The sequence below is a fragment of the Phallusia mammillata genome, chromosome 6, assembly GCF_965637545.1.
Source record: "Phallusia mammillata chromosome 6, kaPhaMamm4.hap1.1, whole genome shotgun sequence".
NCBI lineage: Eukaryota > Metazoa > Chordata > Ascidiacea > Phlebobranchia > Ascidiidae > Phallusia > Phallusia mammillata.
The window spans coordinates 8,962,175-8,981,152 of NC_137257.1; the positions used below are offsets into that span (position 1 = coordinate 8,962,175).

Genomic DNA, 18,978 nt, shown 5'->3' on the forward strand with positions numbered 1-18,978 from the left:
TGCGTTATTTGTCGCTTACCGATCCACTTTCGTTATTATTGACGAAGACGGTATTAGCTGCTACGGCGGAGAAAGCACAATACACAATTCGGTTTTTATTAGTCCTTCTTAGTACTACAGTAATCCTGAACACAAAAGCGTTTTTCCTGGAATTAACAAATCTACACCAGCTGAAAAAACGTCAAGAAGTCATTTGCAAAAAAACAAAAAAAACAAGAAGTTTAACTTTTCACTTTCCACGAAATAACCACAAGCTAATTACATAATTATGACAGAAAATTTTTGCTCGCTATAGAACTATTACGAAGTGCACTTGATTGCACATACAAATTTCTGCCGCTATCGTAACATAACATATATATCTACCATTAATAATTAGTTTATTAGCCGCTAAGTTAAGCGGAATATGGTGATAATAAAAAGTTGGAGAGAGCATGGACTTCAAATAAATATTTTTTGTAAGATGCAGATTTGGATAGAAATCACATACACGGCTTCTAAATAGGGAAGCAGTGCCCTCAAGTGACTAATAGTAAGTTAAGTGAGCTTAATCTGGCCGGTTGGTGAGTTTTATTACAGAGTTTTTGGAATAAATCAGGAATTTCAGCTTAGTAAAACATACTTAATGGCCGTACACTTTTTGACCCTTTGGTGTTAGATGACTTTTTTGTAAAAGAGAAATATTGCACGGGTGCCTAACGTATAATCCTTCGCATACTCCTTACATTATTACTTTTGTTGGTCACAAAAATACATTACTTTTGTTAGTCACAAAATGCATAGTATCAGTCTTAAAAATCCTTGCAAGTTTTTAACTCATAATCATTTTAAAGGTGCTTTTGAAATTATCATTATGGAGTCCAATAAAAGTCCCAACCGGTGCACACAACTAAAGTTAATTATGGATTGTAACAATACTTTCTTCAGTCGCAAGTTGGTACCGAAAAAAACCCACCGAAATGAAACCCTATACAACCCTTCGAGCAGATAAGGTTTTGGGTGGCAAGCTGACGAGTTTGTTATGTATACTAAACAAATACAGACAGGCCTAGACTAATTCCAGCAAAACGAAAGTTAAAGAAAATGAGATATTCCACTATTATAGGAATGAAACAAACAAAAAACAACTTCACTTTGTCTTTTCCTTTGTGAGAATTTTTATTTTGGTTAAAGTAAGAAAGATGACTACTGGCACTTTTACCTATGACTGCGCGGTATTCAGCGCTGTAGTAAATCCGGGTTGTAAGTATCAATTGTTATTACAACCGCAGCGCCGAATGTCTAACCAAAACAGGGCCCTGGTTTTGTTACAGAAAAACTTGTGTTCTTGAAGTGACTCTTGTGAAGCATATAACATAAGATTTACGCTACACATGGCAGAGGTGTAAAACATGCCATTACGAGGAGACGAAAACACATATTATGTCCAAAGTAAGAAGTAACAGATAAGATAGTACGAAAGTACTATATATTGGGGAGACTGGAAGGTCACTCAACGCCCGCCGAAAAGAACATCAACGGGATGTTGCCAACAGCGACGCGAAGAAGTCGGCCCTGTCCAATCACAAGGCCACCGTATTGATTTTAATGCGGCGTCTGTTGTGGCCCGGGAGCCTGACTACAGGAAAAGACTATTTCTTGAGTCATGGAATATTCACCAACGGGGCAACACAATGAACATCAAAACACATGTGATGCTTCCAGCGTGCTACAGGCACCTGCTTAAAGATTAGAGGGCCAATCATTTGTTATCGCGCGGTGTTTTCGTTGCGTTGTTACGTGCTTGCGTTCCATTCTTTTTTCCTTTGTTTATCATGCACTGTACTAGTCGCATTCAGTGTTATTTACCCTGATGAAGACGACCTGTATAGGACGTCGAAACGTCGGAATAAAATCACATTTGCCAGAAGAGCTCTTTAAACATAAAAGTACTGCACGTTGCACACTATTAAATAGGTATAATACAAAGCTACGCTTTTGAAACAAAATAGCACTCGCATGTCTGTGCTTAAAGAAATGAGAAAAAAAAGAAACAGTGCTGCCTCTGCCTGCGACGCAATCAGTTTTACAGACAGCGCGCTAAGAAAACAAAACTTTTTTTCAAAATAAATAAACATATAGTTCATACAAAAGCGAATGTACGATTTTCGACTAACAATAGTCATTTAATATGCATGATTACTGAACGTTGTACAGTAATAAAAAAGATCACTTTACAGCTGTACCCTGGCTTTAAAACAAACTTGGTACATTTTGTGTTCGACATAAAATAATAAAGAATTATTTTATCTCAAAATAATTAATCTATTGCCAAAGCAATTGTGTTTCTGCGCCTATAAGATACTGCATGTTAAGAGTAGTTAACGATTTGGAAAAATAATCAACTGCTTCTTTTTTAAAGCATGTAAAAGTGCGTACAAGTACAGTCCACATGAAAACGAAGGTGCCTATAGGTAGAGTCTAAAAGCCAACATTTTGTGCATTCTTTACTTTTGGTTATAAGTTAAATATAGTGTATACAATTGAGGAGAGCTACAAAGCTTATAGACACAGTCACTAGCCGCTCTAGCTTTTACACATGCAAAATTTTCTGCATAAAATTTCTACCCCTTCATACGCTATTGCCGTTTTCTACTCTTTCCTTTGTTTTGGCACTTATACTGGTCGCTACAATTTTTCACTTCTTTCTTTTTTAGGAATCTTCTGACGTTCTTGATACTGTAAATTGACAAAATTTTAGCTGTGTTTGTACAACGTATAACCAAACGCTTATAAGCCATACACATGCTTGTTTCGGATACGTTAACCAAACAGAAGATTAGAAACCGTAAATGTTTTTGGTTGTTCGGTTTGCTTTTGTTTCTATTAAACATCTTGTATTTGTTTTTGCTATAGCACGTGAAAAAAAAATTTGCAAAGCCCTACCTCAACGTAGTAATATAGTGCCATTCCAACGACAAGGACTGAAAACAAGATCCAGAGTTTTGTTGACACACAGATGAAATTTTGATAAGCGAATGTTATCACAAAACCAAGAGATTGCCAAAGTCTGTAGTTGGCGAAGCTTGCCTCTTGGTTGTTTAAGAAAAGTACTCCGTATAACGCTGCAACAAAAAGACATTTTTAGATTGCTTATATATCCACAATCAATGATTTTACGCTTTAAACTTATAACGTGATTGAATTGGTTTGGGTTTACCATTAAGCTGGGTCATCCACACGGCATCTGCGACACCCCAAAGTGCGGGGAGGATAAAGAATAGCCCAGCCTGGGTTGGATAAGGAGTCCATATCTAAAAACGCACGTAATGAACATGCGTTGTTGCCTGGCATGAAGTTACAACTGCGTCTGCATGCTGAATTTATACATGCTTAAAAACAATCACACGAACAGCTTTTCTGATACTTTTGTATTTTACCTGAAACGTGATGATCAGTCCAATATTTATGAGACTCGCTGTAGTAAACAATAAACTCCTTCCCGTATATTTCTCCAAATTCCCAACCAGAAGTGAAAAAATTGCGTCACAAGCTCCATAGCAAATGAGAACAAAACCCACCCAGTTTACACCAAGAGGACACGTAATGAAAGACTGAACAAAAACAGCCCTAAATGAGGTTAGCAGTTTTGTAATGAACACATATAGACTTTATTTTCGCCGAAGTTTGACGGAACTCGCTTGGTAAAAAAATATAGGGGTAATTTTTATCTTGAAAAGCTAAAAAGGACCAACGAGAGAAAACAAGGTTGAGACCTCTGGTCTAGAGATTGTCAAATATATGAAGTTAAGAAACAAAGGTCGTTGCAAAACTTTACATACTGATATTAACATGCTTTATAAGAGTTCAGAGTCACGTATGTATTTTAGCCTTAAATCTACTACAACAATGTTTGCTGATGCGTTTGTTAAATTGTGATAAGAATATATAATACTTTACCCTGGTGATGTCGCCAGTTAGGAATGCCATTTCAAAACCACCGTACATTGTGATTGGAATAAGCAGAAGTTGTCTCTTGTCTTTCATGTGCTTAAAGGTAGCAACTAACAGTGCAAACGGTCCACGAGTTTCCTGGGCTCTGCAAGTTTAGAACATTTTTTCATCGAGCACCTTCATTAAAGTTTAAGTCAACAATCATAATGACACGTCAAAATATGGTGTAGATGTAAGTCATGATCCTAGAATTATGCCCGACACTGTTTTTAGCTCCATAAGATTTCTGCGTTGCGCAGCTATTTTCGGCTTGGTGGTTATTTTGTTGCAATTGTAATTGCTGTGTGTTTTTCACTAAGTTAGATTAGATAATCTCAACAAAACAACAACATGCTTTGTCATCAAATCTATTCCCATGGCCAACTTAAGGAGTGATAACACTACAAAATTTATTTAAACAACCGAGGAACCAACCAAAATCAAAATATACCAAATCTACGAGCATAGCTTATAATTTTGTCTAATAAGTCATATCTGAAATTTCTTTAAAGGAATGTCAGAAACCGAGACGCCCACCTGACTTTGATATTGTCGACTCCAACAGCCATTACTAATGCACCACATAAACCAGTTGCAGTATAAATTCCCATTAACGTGTAGATTGTAGAATTAGACGGCCTCGAACTGGTAATCCTTGAGGTTGGACTTTCGCTGCTGTTGCAATTTACTTCAGCAGCCAACAATGTCCCCTGGCAGTCATTAGCCCCACAGCTCTGTTTAATGTATGTTTCGTTGTAACATGTGGGAAATTCTGCATGGAAAGTTATGAGAAGAATTGTATTAGGATTCGAACAAGTTTTTACCTAATGTAGAAAAATAGGATAGACGGTTTTAATGATTGTACAATACATACGTAGCAATAAATAGAAACATTGACAACTAACCGTAGAACATAAGCTAAAAATGGCAAATATAAATCTAAAAAATGGCAAATTTAAAATTGTGAGCTTGGAATGAAAACAGAAAGATTGATGCATTACGGTTTTATATAGTTACCAAGTTTCTCTGTGCTGTCAGCTGACAAAACAAAAGATGAAATGAGGTTTCCAATAATTGTACTAGACTGGAAAAACAGAAAGAAAATGCCAAAAAATCTGTTCACCACTGCGTCCGTTGTATCGTTGGTTAGTAACGCATATCTATAAACAACAAAAATTGTCTCCTGTTTTGGTAGGAAGTAATTAATCAGTCGACCTTTTTGGCTCAGTAAATATCGCATAGAATGTTGTGCTGCGCCGGCTAAAGGTATGAGACTGCTGTTCCTTTTGTGTTTTTTTTTTTGCATTTTAAGACGTGATTGATCTTGATTTGGGACAAACCTTTTAGCAGATGTGGTGAGGTAGGTGCACTTGGCCGACCACAAGGGAGCAGCAGAGAGTCCCAAAAGTATCGAGCTTGGTATAAGAGTTCCCCAATGTGGGTAGAAATTGGCGAGAGAATATGAGACGTAGCCGCAAATCGATACAACGATCGTCCATTTGCAACCAAGCCAGTTAATCACTAGAAGAAAAATATACAATAGTTTAGTGACAACAATTGTGACAACTAAATTCTCAACCGTTCAGCATTAACTGAATCATGTCGAGTTAAAAAAGCTAGTTCTTGTCTATTGTCTTCATAATTAAAATGGTTACAAGCCTAAGTATTTTGTGTTCGCAGTACAGCACTGTGTAAATATTTGGATTCAAAATGTTAATTCCACGATGGAGTGTATGAGTTAATATTTCACTACTGCAGCATCCATGCGCTACTCGGCATGTACTCATTCTTCGTTTGAAACCACATTACTGAGCTATTTTCTCAATAAAGTCAAATCATTACGTGCCCCAGTATTTCAGGCACAATTGGCAAATACCATAGTGTCATTTTTACAAAAGTTATCATTTAGTATGTAGCAATCTTTCCTAACACCAACACTACATTGTCAAGCTTACCGTAAGTAGGTAAAAACATTGAGGAGATAATCAACGTGGCATAAATAATAGAAAGTGAAGCTGTCCCAAGCCCTGCCTCAGAATTGAGACTGGATTGAAGGACGGAGGCGCCGTTAAAAGCCGTGAAATTGCCAACAAATGCAAGACAGATGATGATCAGATTTTTCCAAATCTTTTTGGTCTCTTTTCTGAGGTAATATATGTATTTGGTAAACGTCGGAATAAAAATACATTTGCCAGAAGAGCTATATTAACTTGATATTATGCCTGACAGCATGTATTTGGTAATATTGACATTTATTGTCTTCTTGTAAATTATGTTTTAAAAAACATAAACATATTTTTCTACTTATTGTGGGTCAAACCAATATCCAAAGTTGCAAGATGTGTGCAAAAATAGATTTGTCTTTACTTTTTAAGACAAGGACTTGCCAATATGACTTCCAGATTTTCAAAGCTTTCAGGTGAAATTGAAACTTTTATTTTCTTCTCATCAGCGAGATTGCAAAGTTCATCTTCTTTCGAGTGGGGCTTATGGGCATCTCCGTCATTGCTATGCGAGTCAGCTTCAGTTTCCATTGTCTTTACTTACAAATACTTTACAACAATTACAAGCTTGCACTTAGCTATATTGAAGCAAGTTAAACAGAAAACAAGAGTACGATGCATTGATACCTTACAGGTACTACACATGGTATATTTTGAAACAGTGCGTACTTATGTAACAGTTATATATTCTGCCTCAGTATAGCCACGTTTCAGACAAAAATAGCGTTGGGGACCAAATAGATTTAGTCAAACCAGTTACAAGTACCAAAGGTTCAAATTTACAGAACCTCAGTCCAATACACGGCAGTCCCACCCACAAAGCCGACCACGCCCTCCATTTTGGCCAATAGTAGCACAGGAAATTGCGTACACGTCAAACCGGTATTTGGTTTAAACAGCCCAGTCCTAAGCGCTAGCTTTGACAATATTACCGGTAAAAAGCAATAGGCTTCATTAACTTACCGGGTTGCGTACGTTATACAGTATGTTTGCGAACAAACACGTAATACCACTGTACTAAAAACCTCGTTAAACAACAAAACGTAAAGTTGGAGGATGGTTTTATCCAAAGAGGAAATCACTGAAACTGCCTGTGCTAAAACTGCCTGCACTAAAACTGTACACTATTCAGCATCTTTCGATTGTTCCTACAAAACTAACTTACAGTGACCGTGCACTATTTAGCAAAGCAAGTCGAATAGAAGCCCCTTGAATACAACGCAACAAATCGTATTCAACCAAGCGAAACGATTGTTAGACTAAATATAAAGCTTTTCCTTTGCCTTGAGCTGAGACAGGGGTACATGTCAATGTTTGTGCGAGCGAAAAAGGGATGCGTTTATGCTGTGTCAACGCAATGGCCTGTTGCTGTGTCAATACTTTGCATGAAAAGTTTTGAAGCTGCACTGAGGATCAAAGTTTGTTTTGATTGATCAGCTATCTAATCTGAGTACAATATTTCAATCAACTACAAACACATCATGGTAATACAGTAAAGGTCTGTTAATGCCTACCCGTCTGGACCAAACGAATTCACCGAATTAGTAGCCTTACCACATTACAAATCCTCAAATTGTACCTCAAATTTTGTTCGAAATAGGCAAAGATCCAAATTAATCGAATCCGGTTAAACCGAGGTTTACTGTCTTTTCACGCCTGAAGTGCAACACAAAAGAATGTACATAAACCAGTTCTACAACTCGACAAACACTTGTGACGTCACAGTCCTGTCTTGAAAAGAGTATCTCACCTAGGATAATATGCAAGATTATCAGTGTTTGCTAGATCGTTCGGGTTTTGTAGGTTTGACTCTCATGTCGTGGGTTGCGTTTATGACACTAATGTCATTGCTATTAGCGCAAAACTTTTTGAGCAATTGTAACAATTATGTTCGGTTGTGTTAAATGTTTAATGAACCCTTATGCGATACAACACTCTTGTGTAATCCTGCAGAAATTACATAGAAGTTACTTTAGTAGGTTAACTGTCAGAAACCGTGTTCCCGTTTCTTGAATCAAAGATATTTCTGCGTATATGTACAGGATAAAACGTTGATTGTTGTCAACTGGTGAATATAACAACAAATCTAAACTATATCTTTCGTTATAATAGCCCAACAAAACGTTTCAAAATCCATTGAGTAACCACAATGTATGATAGCAGGCACGCAATACAGATTTACCGCAGATATCAGATGCACGATTTAAAAACAACAAAACAGTCTTTGCTTTGACTCTAAAGAAGAGTGTGTTTAGTTTAATCTGATTGGTATCTTCAACTGTTCTCATCGTGCCTTTAACTCTTTATTTTAGAATTGTTGATAGGGCAGCGGAATGGCTGTACGACTGAGTGGTAAAATTAAAATTAATGCATCGATCAAAACCACATGAGCATGTTGTCACTTTCTTAAAAACATGGTTGTTTCAAGAATTCTAATGCCGTCTTTAGCAACCAATAGGTTTTTAATGACTGCAAAAGTTCCTTGTTGTTGTGTAGCTGCAGACGTTTTGACGGGCAGGTAAAGTGGTTAAAGTCGCCTTTTTGAAGCATAGACATTATTTGATTTGTTTGGTTTGGACCAACCACAAAACGATTACAACATTTAATGCAAATTCTGTACGAGGCATCATTCCTTCTATTTCAAACTGTTTAAGTAAATATTTCAAGTATCCTTAACTCCTCAAGTAACAAGTAAAAAAACGGATTTATGTAGACAAAGAAGTAAACAGAACAAACAATGCATTTACTGAGGCTGAATGCAGTTTATCCGAGCATATCTTTCACACAAGAACTAGAGTTACACAACACCATCCATTACTTAGATGTGCTCGTAACGAATACACCCAATGGCATAGTCACTACCACCTACCGCAAGCCTACCCACAGTGGACTTTACAGCAAGTGGGACAGCTTTGTACCCCTTCACCATAAACGCAACCTCGTTAACTGCCTCATAAAAAGAGCATATAACATCTCCAGTTCCTACAAAATCATGGACCAAGAGTTTCGAACAGTAAAATCCATGCTTGCCTCCAATGGATACCCTGTCACCTTCCTTGACGGGTGTGTTAAAGGGTTTCTCAACAGATGTCATCGCCCCACACTTCCATCTTCACCCAAACGATCGGAAACCACACTATTGGTGACCATGCGCCTCCCCTTTATAGGAACCACATCTTACAATATAGCGCGTGAGCTCAAGGGATTTGTGAAACGCACAATACTCGATGTGGAACTACGGGTTATCCACAAACCGACAAAAATTGGCAGTTTCTTTTCTATCAAGGACCGCCCTTGCAACAACCTCCGCTGCAGTGTTGTTTACAGGCTGACATGTTCGTGTGGGTCCTCATATATTGGTGAGACGCAGCGAAACTTAATAACTCGAATAAAAGAGCACCAGACCAACGAAAAATCGGAAGTGTGTAGGCATCTCCAGACTAACCCTATGCATAGGGTCAACTTCACAGAACCAGAAATATTGGACGCAACGTCAGATCGGATTCGTTTGTTTATTCTGGAGTCGCTTCTTATCCAGCAACATGACCGGGGCTGAACGTGGACACAACTTCGATGCCCCTGCGGCTTTTTAACACCTAATTCACTGGTTTTATCGTTATCTCCATTTTGTCGGCAACCTTTTATCAGCGTGACGCAGTTGATTAAACTTTTCTCCTTACTTTTTCTGTATATAAACGCGCTTGTTTCCACTTGTGCATTACATTTTCACTGATGATGACAATAGTTTTGTCGAAACGTTTGTTTTAATAAAATGAATACGTTTTACTCTACGTCGCTGGCAATTTGCTTTTTATTAAAGCTGTTATTCAAGTCCGTGTCTTGTGTACCTAAATGCATTTACTTTTGTACGAAACACACATACACTCATGTCTGTTCCATTGCAGTAACGTAAACTGAAGTATATCACGGAAATGTAGTGGAAGATTGGCAGGAAGTCAAGTTCAGTTTTGCCACTGCCAATATTCACCACCATATTGTTATGTACAGTTCGCAGAAATAATGTTAGTTCTTAGTACAATTAAAACAGCAACCTTTGTAATAGGAAGTAAACAAAAATTGTTGTATTAAAAAATGAATGCAAATCAGTGCTGGCTCCAATAATACGAGTAAAAACACGTTTGTGTGCACCATAAATTGAACCATAAACTTTTGAGTTTTAGCTGCCAGCTGGAACGACACAGGGTTAAGTTTCTTTGGTGGATTCTGTAACTTGACATGACTTAAATTTCAATAGCTTTGTTATCAAAAAGATGTTGCATTGGGACAGTGTTTCTCAAAGGTATGGACCAACTAAGACACAAATTGAGCTTCTAAAAGTGCATTTTATCATCAAGTAATTGCCTGGCTTAGTTGCAAATCGTTGTAGCGATTTGCGGCTACATCACATATCCTCTCGCTAATTTTTATCCACATTAGGAAACTCTTATACCAAGTTTAGTTATCGATGAACTCTCTGCTGCAACCTGTGGTCGGCCAAGTGCACAAAACTGTTAAGTTATAATTATACAACTGTTAGATGTAGGTAATATTTTGTTTGTCACCACTATCAGTCTCTGTTTGTTATTTCCTGATCAGAAGTTTATTCAGAGTTTAGCTTTAGCCAAAACTCATATTTCATAATGCTTATTATTTTCTTGGCAGTATGTCCTACCTGCTACAACAAAACATTTATTGAACAACAATGTGGCAAAAGTGACTCCCAGGGTGACTTGTCTGCAGCCAGATTGAAATTCAACAACTATGAGTGTTCAATGTAAAAGCATATAGAGCCAATAAATGATAAGCTGCAGACAGTGCACACTGTTTCGACCTATAAGGTCTCATATGAGTGTTCAGTTTCTGATCTGAACATTTCGGGACCGACTTATTCTACAATCTATACATTTTAATGGGAATTTACACTGCCAGCGGATTCTTTGGGGCGTTTGTAATGGCTGTTGGTGTCGATAACATTAAAGTCAGGTACGGAAATTTCTTATTCTTCAAAACAATAAAAATGTAAAATAAAAAAAATCGATATCTATGTACATGATGAACTGGCAAATCACGAAGTATTCCGAAGAGTTAGTATGAGGGTGAAGTTTTGTTGTTTGGCTTTAACGTCCTTGAGTGTCCCTTAATGGGTTTGATGACAAACAGCCCTATGGTTTTTATCAGATGGCAGATACAAAAAAGACTACGTTTGTTTGAACAATGACTTAGTTTTAAGAGCTGACAATTCAAAACCCTTTTTTGGTGACTTTTAAGCTCGCTAAATTGCTGATTCGGTTGGTTGTTAACCCGATAACAGCGTTTTTTGAACTCGTTTTCATTGTTCATAGACTCTCCAACGACTTGGTCTACGAAGGTTACTACAACAAATTCGCATCGAAACTCGATAAAATGCAAATCAAGTAAACTGAAGGGTCAAATAAGATTCCTTCCTTCACAGTCCATGACAATGTTTCTTAAACAAACAAAAAATATCGTTTTTTATCAAGTGATTGCCTACTAGCTTGTCTGCTGGGACGACGATCAAAGTTGTTAATGTATATACAACACAATATTTGCGCTTTTGGATGCTTGACTGGTGCATTTTTGCCATTTTTACGACTTCTATCACTATATTTTGAGTTTTTGTAATTAACACCTTTAGTCAAGGCTTTATATTGTATCGGAGACCACAAATCAACACCTGATTAAAAGTATGTTGATGTCCAAAAAAAAAAATCTCAACGTATTTGATACATACAAGATTGGGAACTAATGTTGCATACCACCCAAATAAAGCGTAATACTATGCTGTTTTTGTAGTTGTGTGACAGAATGACAAGAAAACCAATAAAACCTTTTCAAAAGTGAAAATGTTTGTAATTTTGCATACCGGCCTTTAAATGTCGAGTTTTATAATGCATATTTTCAACACGTTTTAACTTATTAATCGGATTTTCGCAACTCTGATATCACATTTATTATCAGTGTTGTATTTATAATAAACAAGAATTCAATGAAAGAAAGTGATTGATTCAGCTACGTGCGAAAATGTTTTCACATTTGTGCAAACAAGATTTGTAAACAGAGCAACCAAACATTGCAAAATACCATTACTGATAAAGTGGGATCGAAGTTAGTATATAAGCTACCAAGTAAATACAATCAAAACTGAATCATTCCTTAGCGTCAGGTGATCAATTGTCGCATAACGCGAGAGAATATAAACGCAGGATCAATTGAAACAACACTGCACTATTCATTATCACAACTGAAGTTGTATTAAGTGCTGGCCTTGAGTTCAGCGATTGAGTTTGTTTTGCGGCCATAAAACGTTTTCAATGCTCAGGCCCCTTGTGCAAAGATTTACTTTTCGATTCACAACAAGCTTCGTTGCGTTGCACTGCATTCGCTGTGAGCAACGAGGTGCAGTAGTTGGTTTTATAGCTCACCCTTTAGAGATTATTACTCACTATTTCGAGTTTTATTATCTTTTGTAAGGCACACATATAAAGATCAATATCACGTAGGCACTCTTCAGTTTCTGTTTAATGCACAGCTTAGAGAATAGCAAAATTTTGTCAGAATTTGACAAAGCATATCGGAAGGCTTCTGGCTTGTTGACTGCTAGCTTTTTAGGTGCACAAAACGACGTTTACGCCTTGAGAAAGTTTCAAAAGGTTTTAAGGTTTATGCAAAGCATTATGTTATGACACTTTCTCTTTCGCAGTTTGTTCCTTTTAAATTTGTATCAGAATGAGCGAAACAAGTTCGATCAAGGCGGATGAATTGTGGGAAGGAGACATCGAAAATCTAAAACGCATTAAATCTAATCCTGAGGAAAAAAAGTATGAAATAATTGTGACAAAATAGTTTACTACAGTTTTACTTTCATCGATATGAGGTTATTGAGGTTATTTATTTTCTTTAGAAAAGAAATAAGGAAGATTTGGAAGAACTTGATCCTTATCTGCATCGCATTTGTGGGAAACTTTACTGCTTTTAACGGGGCATCCGCTCTTCAATCCAGTCTTAACTCTGATGAAGGACTTGGAACAGCTTCGCTATCTGTTATATACGGGACGCTCATCATTTCGGCATTGTTCCTTCCCACTTACGGTAAAAATTTATCTCATTATATAAATGGTTTCCACCTTTTTTTTTCTGTGGCTCATGTTATTCAAATCGGTAAATGCATAAAACATTTGAAACCACTTATTTAACACAAAATTAAAATTTAGTGTAACATCACAAATCAGTACATCTTCAAAGCTCTGTGGCTTCTCCAACATGGTTTTGTGGCTTATTGCAGGGTTATGGGCCCCTGTTTGGGAACCAGTCCTTTATGCTTTGTACAACCAGTTTTCACCTCTTTTAAAAGTACCAAGCATTATTTTATCTTTAAAATATACATGCATTTTAACCGAAAAAAGGCCTTATACCTTATGTGAGTTGAGTAACTTTTATTGCAAGTCCTGCCCAACACTAAGTTGTGTACAATTTACTGTTTTGTTGACATCGAAGGTTCGTTGGCAGCAGAAAGTCCCACAATGAACAAAGATTTTTTTTATTTGTCCAATTAACATTGTGCTCGTAAACCTCTAATGTAGTAATCTTTATGTGGAAAACGTTTATATGGCGGATGTTCTCACAAAACTAACTTTACAGCCTTGTGACCATAAAGACGAAGTTTCGGGTCAATGACGCTTTGCAAAAAAATTTATAGCTTAACTGCCTGACGGTTATTGGTTTCCGCTCTTTTACACCAAAATAAACCATTTAAGGGAACAATCGGCAAACAAATCGTTGCGCTAAACGATTAAAGAAATATCTGGAAGGCTTCATGAATATTCCATGGTGCTTTTTCCACCATTGCTTACAAATGAGTTTTAAAAATTTAATCAGCGACATTTTTCAGTGATCAACTTTCTCGGCTGCAAATGGACGATCGTTGTAGCGATTTGCGGTTACGTCACATATCCACTCGCTAACTTCTACCCACATTGGGGAACTCTTATGCCAAGCTCCATATTTGTTGGTCTCTCTGCTGCGCCCTTGTGGTCGGCCAAGTGTGCCTACCTTACAACAAATGCTAAAAGGTTTGACACATTTATAGCTATAATTCCAAAGAAACTGATACTGGCAAATTCTAATGCTGTAACGCAATTTTCCTAACGTTTTTTCCACATCTCATACCAAACACAAGTTTAAACCTTATGGTGCTGCTTTTTTCTAGAAACGGAAGATACTTTAATAACGAAATACCTTTGCGTTTCAATAAAGAAATGCTAAACTTTCCAAATTTGTATACGGTCTAAATTTTAACATAAAAGATTGAACACAAAGGTATTTAGTGATATCATTATTTCTGAGACTAAACCTAAACATCTCCAAGTCTCAGAACGTTGGAATTTGATCTAGTTCAGATCAGCAATGGAACCAAATGTTTTTTGTAAAACATGCAGGTACGCCATTTTAACACATGACAAAAAAGATGGAGAGGAAAGCGACATAAGTTTAACCAAACTTGTGGATGCAATAGTAAACAGGTTCTTCGGAATTTTTTTCCTATTCTTTCAGTCGACGCAAATCATTGGAAATCTCATTTCATCTTTTGTTCTGTCGGCTGATGTCATCAATGATCTTGGTTAGTTTAACTTGCGCTTCTTTAAACAATAAATAAACCTAAATATTGCTTCATGATACAGAATTCCCTACATGCTTCAACGAAACCTATATTGAAGAAAATTGTGGTAAAAATGACTGCCAGGGTGACTTAAACGCAGCTAGAATCCAGTATAACAGCAGTGAGTGTCCCGTGAGCGACCTCAATAGCTCCGGTCCGTCGGACGACACAATCTACATACTAATGGGAATATACACTGCTATTGGTTTGAGCGGTGCACTTCTCATGGCCCTTGCAGTCGACAACATCAAAATAAGGTATTTTGTTTTGGTCAATATAAAAGCAAGCAAAAAAAGACATGTGTTTATTTTGATTTGCAGAGAAAAAGAAACTCGTGGGCTGTTTGCTTTGCTATTCGCAACAATAGAACATATGAAGGACAAGCGACAACTGCTGCTAATTCCTATCACAATGTACAGTGGCTTTGAGCAAGCTTTTCTAACTGGAGACTACACCAGGGTAATGCGTATGCTTATTGTATGTCTTAACTCAACCCATTTACTTTGGATGAAAATCAATTGACAGCGCCCTACTCTCTTTAAAATAATGTTCTTAAAAGTCAAAAACAGAGGCATTTGCTGTAACCATTTCCTGTTTTTTAGTCGTTTATTACTTGCCCAATCGGAGTGAACTGGGTTGGATTTGTGTTGATTTGCTACGGTGGCTGTGATGCGATTTTTTCTTTGCTGTGCGGTGGGGCTGAGAAGTATGTTGGAAGGTGGCCACTTTTTTCTGTAGCTGCTCTCATCAATCTTGGTCTCATCATTACGTTCCAAGTTAGTCAGTGTGTGTTTATCACCAAGCTTTACTATTTTTCGAAATGCTTATAGATTTGCAATTTGTTGTCATATCCGACCATTTTTAGGTGTGGTTGCCATATCCCAACGAGGTAGCTCTCTTTTTTGTCCTTCCTGCTCTCTGGGGGTTGGCAGATGCTGTATGGCAGACCCAGCTTAACGGTAAGTTATATTTGCATGCACATGATCTTTACAACAATATAGTATTGGTCGATACTTTCAGTATGAATTCTAATAATCTAAGTAATTGACAGCTCTGTTATTCCGAGTTTTCCGATTAGCATTATTACAAACCAGAGACAAAAAACACTTCCACATTTTCACAGTTGATTTTTTTGTTGCAGCGCTTTACGGAGTGCTTTTCGTAGGCAACCAAGAAGCAAGTTTTGCCAACTACCGGCTTTGGGAGTCAATTGGATTCGTGATTTCTTTTGGATATCAGAACTTTGTCTGTGTTTCAGACAAACTTTGGGTGATACTTTCTGTTCTTATCGTTGGCATGACACTCTACTATTATGTTGAGGTAGGATTTGTTCGTTAGGTTAGGAAGTGTTTCAACATTTGTAAATAGCTAACCGTAGATTGTAGCATCATATGAGCAATGAACATCGACCCATGGGCGGAAAATGTTGTTTGTAGTTTATGGGGTTGGTAACTAACAAAATCGGCATATAATTGACTTATGCGGTATTAACCTTTTGATCAAAATCTTACAGTTTCGAGAAAGAAAGAAACCCAATCAAACTGTGACATTTAATGATGAACATAAAAGCAAGAATAACATGGCATTTAGGAAGACATCTGTAAGCACAATAAGCGCCAATGGGGTCGACAACGGTGGTTTTTCGACTGAGCTCTAGAGGAAAAGAAGTTTGATATACCAACAAAGTTCCTGCATGCTTTTCGTCCCTTGTCATACGTTTCGTTATGATTTTATGCAAGGCCTGTGCCGATTTGAAATCTTACTTCTGTAAACAGTGCTTTGCAGCATCCCACTGTGTAAAAACTGATTCGTTATAATGTTGTAATTTGTCATTCCTTTTTTTAATTTTTCCAGAGCGACCTCATATGAATGCATTTGATGCTTGGTATATATGTGCCTATTATAAATAAAAGCAGTGACAGGTTGGTTCATTAAGCTACGTTCATTAAGCTATCTTAGAGGTTTGAATGCAAATTCCTGATGTTAAGATTAGAGTTGTAAGTCGCACGGGTTTTTGGGGTTTGGTCACATTTTCGTCCCGGTGACGTTCAACAAAATACATTGTGCCAATTGCCTCGATGCCACTCAGGTCCAATTCAATACAGGAAAAACCAGCCACTAAACATAGGATTGTGTGAGTTAAATAAGCCGCAGACAGTGCACACTGTTTCGATCTAAAAGGTCCTATTAGTGCAGCTTGTGAAACAAACTATAGGCCGTATTAGCTGGTGTAGCAATGGCTCTCCTGTTTGTTGGAAGTCACAGACTGAAAACCCATGCCTCACCAACTCTGTTCCATAACTAGGCATAAACTACAGGCCAGCGTTTTCTGAATTTCGCAGTCTTAAAACACAAATTGAATTGTAATGGTATAATGACGAGCTAGATAGATTTTCAGAACAAATAAAACAATTATAAGGTTCCAGAGTCGTAATGCACATCCATATCTCGCCAGCAAGCCTTAAAATATGAGATGATACATGCACTCGTTAAGAATAGTCTTTTTCGAGCCAAACAAATACCTGTATAGGCACATTTTGAAACCCTCGATGACTTTCCATAGAGAGCCGCAGCCCAATTTAGAAATCTTCGTGACTGATGTAAGCCGCTATTAAAAATCAAAAATATTAGTTTTTCTAAATATGACAATATTGTTAAGTTCGTGTTGCTTGTTAATACAAACGTCAACATGCCACAACTGCAACAATTTACAAGTCTTAGTCATCTAGATTCTAGAATCTAGATGATGAAGAGTTACAAAACCTGATTCAATGATGAAGGCTATTTTCAATCGCGAGGTTTCGCAGCTGTTTCTTGATTCTGTGTCTCTTATTTAAATGTTTTCAATTTTATCAATTATATGTTCAGGACAGAAATAAACACAATACAAGGCAACATATCGGGCAATTTAAGGCTGCTTGCAACGCAGACAAACTAAAGTAACGTTTGAAACAAAATATCCGGTAGACTCCGCCAAATAACTTTCATATCCTATGCAACCACGGACCCTTACAGCTCTGTCTATAAAGTAGCATAAATTTCGCGTTCAAAAACAAAAACTAAAATGGTATTACTGTACTGAGTCAGTAAGCAAATGGAATGTAACCACAAATATTGCTTTTCAAAATTACAGGGGGATTTACACATATATTGCAGGCATACACATAGAGTAAAAAGAAACAGAATCTCTCTGCAAACCAAATAAAGCACAGTACGCCAGGCCCATTGAAGGCGCTATACCGAATCAGCCGGTCACCAAGCACTCACCACCATATGGCACTAACGCAAACATATAAGATCACCAGGCAGGTTGTCCTTAAAGTAAACATAGAGATAGCCAGCTGGCCGAAATTCCTAACTTATCACCGACATCTTTCCTATATAAGCCACAATTTTTTCGGTAACTGTTCATTTTGTAGTAAACGGTTGGTCGAGCTAGGAGGTTAAAGTTAGAGCAAGGATGCCAGATCGTACTATATTTAGACAACGTTTTAGTAAGTTGTATGCTGACCAACATAAGAACATATAGTAGTACACTTACCGAGATATCATAAACCAAACTGTTCAGTGCTGTATAATATACACTGTATATGCTACTCGATGTTATTCGCATTTTATTTTGGGGATACTTAGTTTTTATAGCCTATTTCATATTCTCGAAACTGAATCGCGTTTATATCAAGCTAGCCAGTACAAGCAAATGCAAGTGACAGGTTAGTTTTCTAAAACTATTGTTTTTGGAAGAAGATATATTATGCGCACGCTAATGTATCAAATTACTTGATTAGACCAACAGTGGATGGCGCTCTTTGCTGCCGTCGGGGCAAGATTGTCCGTCAAAAAACTTGGTAGTCATATGACCCCCGGTCTCTACACACTAAACACTAGGCATCATAGATTTTGCATGGGGCATGAACATTTGATTAAAACAAAATATGTAGGGGGCTGCGTCAAGGTTTATGATTAGTTAGATCAGGATGATCAAAACCGCATGTAGCTTTTGTGCGGCCCGAGAACAGTATCTGCATATGAATCATCGAATCGATTGCAGTAAATAATACGCTAATCATCAAGTAGAAGGTCATTGTATATCTATTGTTAACCAACAAATTCTCTTTGTTGCGAACATCGGAACTTACAGGAGCTTTAAAACAGTTGTTACAGAGTGCTAGCAGATGTGCTTTGTGGTGATAATATTTAGGTCCTAATATCTTACATAAAGTCAACTAGAACAGAAAATTCAGTCATTGGATACAAAAGTATTTCTCCTGTGCGTTTCGCAAACCGTTAGTTAAACCCTAACGTGGCCTTCTATTTTTATAGTCT

At 37.3% G+C, this 18,978-nt stretch overlaps 3 protein-coding genes across 3 annotated transcripts; 2 read left to right on the forward strand and 1 right to left on the reverse strand.

Annotated features, from left to right (window-relative positions):
- Nucleotides 1–2,558: 2,558 nt before the first annotated feature.
- LOC145234197 (protein unc-93 homolog A-like) lies at nt 2,559–6,506 on the reverse strand. Its single transcript, XM_080098952.1, has 10 exons — nt 6,340–6,506; nt 5,928–6,115; nt 5,313–5,493; nt 4,990–5,132; nt 4,510–4,744; nt 3,940–4,078; nt 3,420–3,593; nt 3,200–3,293; nt 2,926–3,104; nt 2,559–2,718 (listed from the first exon to the last, which is right to left on the reverse strand). Exons 1-10 carry the CDS (start codon nt 6,504–6,506, stop codon nt 2,668–2,670), a joined length of 1,551 nt encoding a protein of 516 aa, XP_079955078.1. The 3' UTR covers nt 2,559–2,667.
- A 2,206-nt stretch (nt 6,507–8,712) lies between these two features.
- Nucleotides 8,713–9,531, forward strand: LOC145234198 (uncharacterized). The gene has a single exon (XM_080098954.1). The coding sequence runs from the start codon at nt 8,713–8,715 to the stop codon at nt 9,529–9,531; it is 819 nt and encodes a 272-aa protein (XP_079955080.1).
- Nucleotides 9,532–12,722: 3,191 nt separating this feature from the next.
- LOC145234199 (protein unc-93 homolog A-like) lies at nt 12,723–16,309 on the forward strand. Its single transcript, XM_080098955.1, has 10 exons — nt 12,723–12,814; nt 12,898–13,085; nt 13,885–14,065; nt 14,432–14,613; nt 14,675–14,909; nt 14,973–15,111; nt 15,255–15,428; nt 15,518–15,611; nt 15,794–15,972; nt 16,166–16,309. The coding sequence occupies exons 1-10, from the start codon at nt 12,723–12,725 to the stop codon at nt 16,307–16,309; spliced, it is 1,608 nt and encodes a 535-aa protein (XP_079955081.1).
- Nucleotides 16,310–18,978: the final 2,669 nt, after the last annotated feature.

What these genes read in the sequence shown, in the direction of transcription:
- LOC145234199 (XM_080098955.1), top strand. Translation starts at nt 12,723, where the DNA reads ATGAGCGAAACAAGTTCGATCAAGGCGGATGAATTGTGGGAAGGAGAC. An exon ending in TAACTGGAGACTACACCAGG is followed by an intron (nt 15,112 to 15,254) that starts GTAATGCGTATG and finishes CCTGTTTTTTAG; the next exon opens with TCGTTTATTACTTGCCCAAT. An exon ending in ATGGCAGACCCAGCTTAACG is followed by an intron (nt 15,612 to 15,793) that starts GTAAGTTATATT and finishes TTTTTGTTGCAG; the next exon opens with CGCTTTACGGAGTGCTTTTC.
- LOC145234197 (XM_080098952.1), bottom strand. Translation starts at nt 6,506, where the DNA reads ATGGAAACTGAAGCTGACTCGCATAGCAATGACGGAGATGCCCATAAG. An exon ending in GACTGATCATCACGTTTCAG is followed by an intron (nt 3,294 to 3,419) that starts GTAAAATACAAA and finishes GTGCGTTTTTAG; the next exon opens with ATATGGACTCCTTATCCAAC. An exon ending in CACTATATTACTACGTTGAG is followed by an intron (nt 2,719 to 2,925) that starts GTAGGGCTTTGC and finishes GTCAATTTACAG; the next exon opens with TATCAAGAACGTCAGAAGAT.
- LOC145234198 (XM_080098954.1), top strand. Translation starts at nt 8,713, where the DNA reads ATGCATTTACTGAGGCTGAATGCAGTTTATCCGAGCATATCTTTCACA.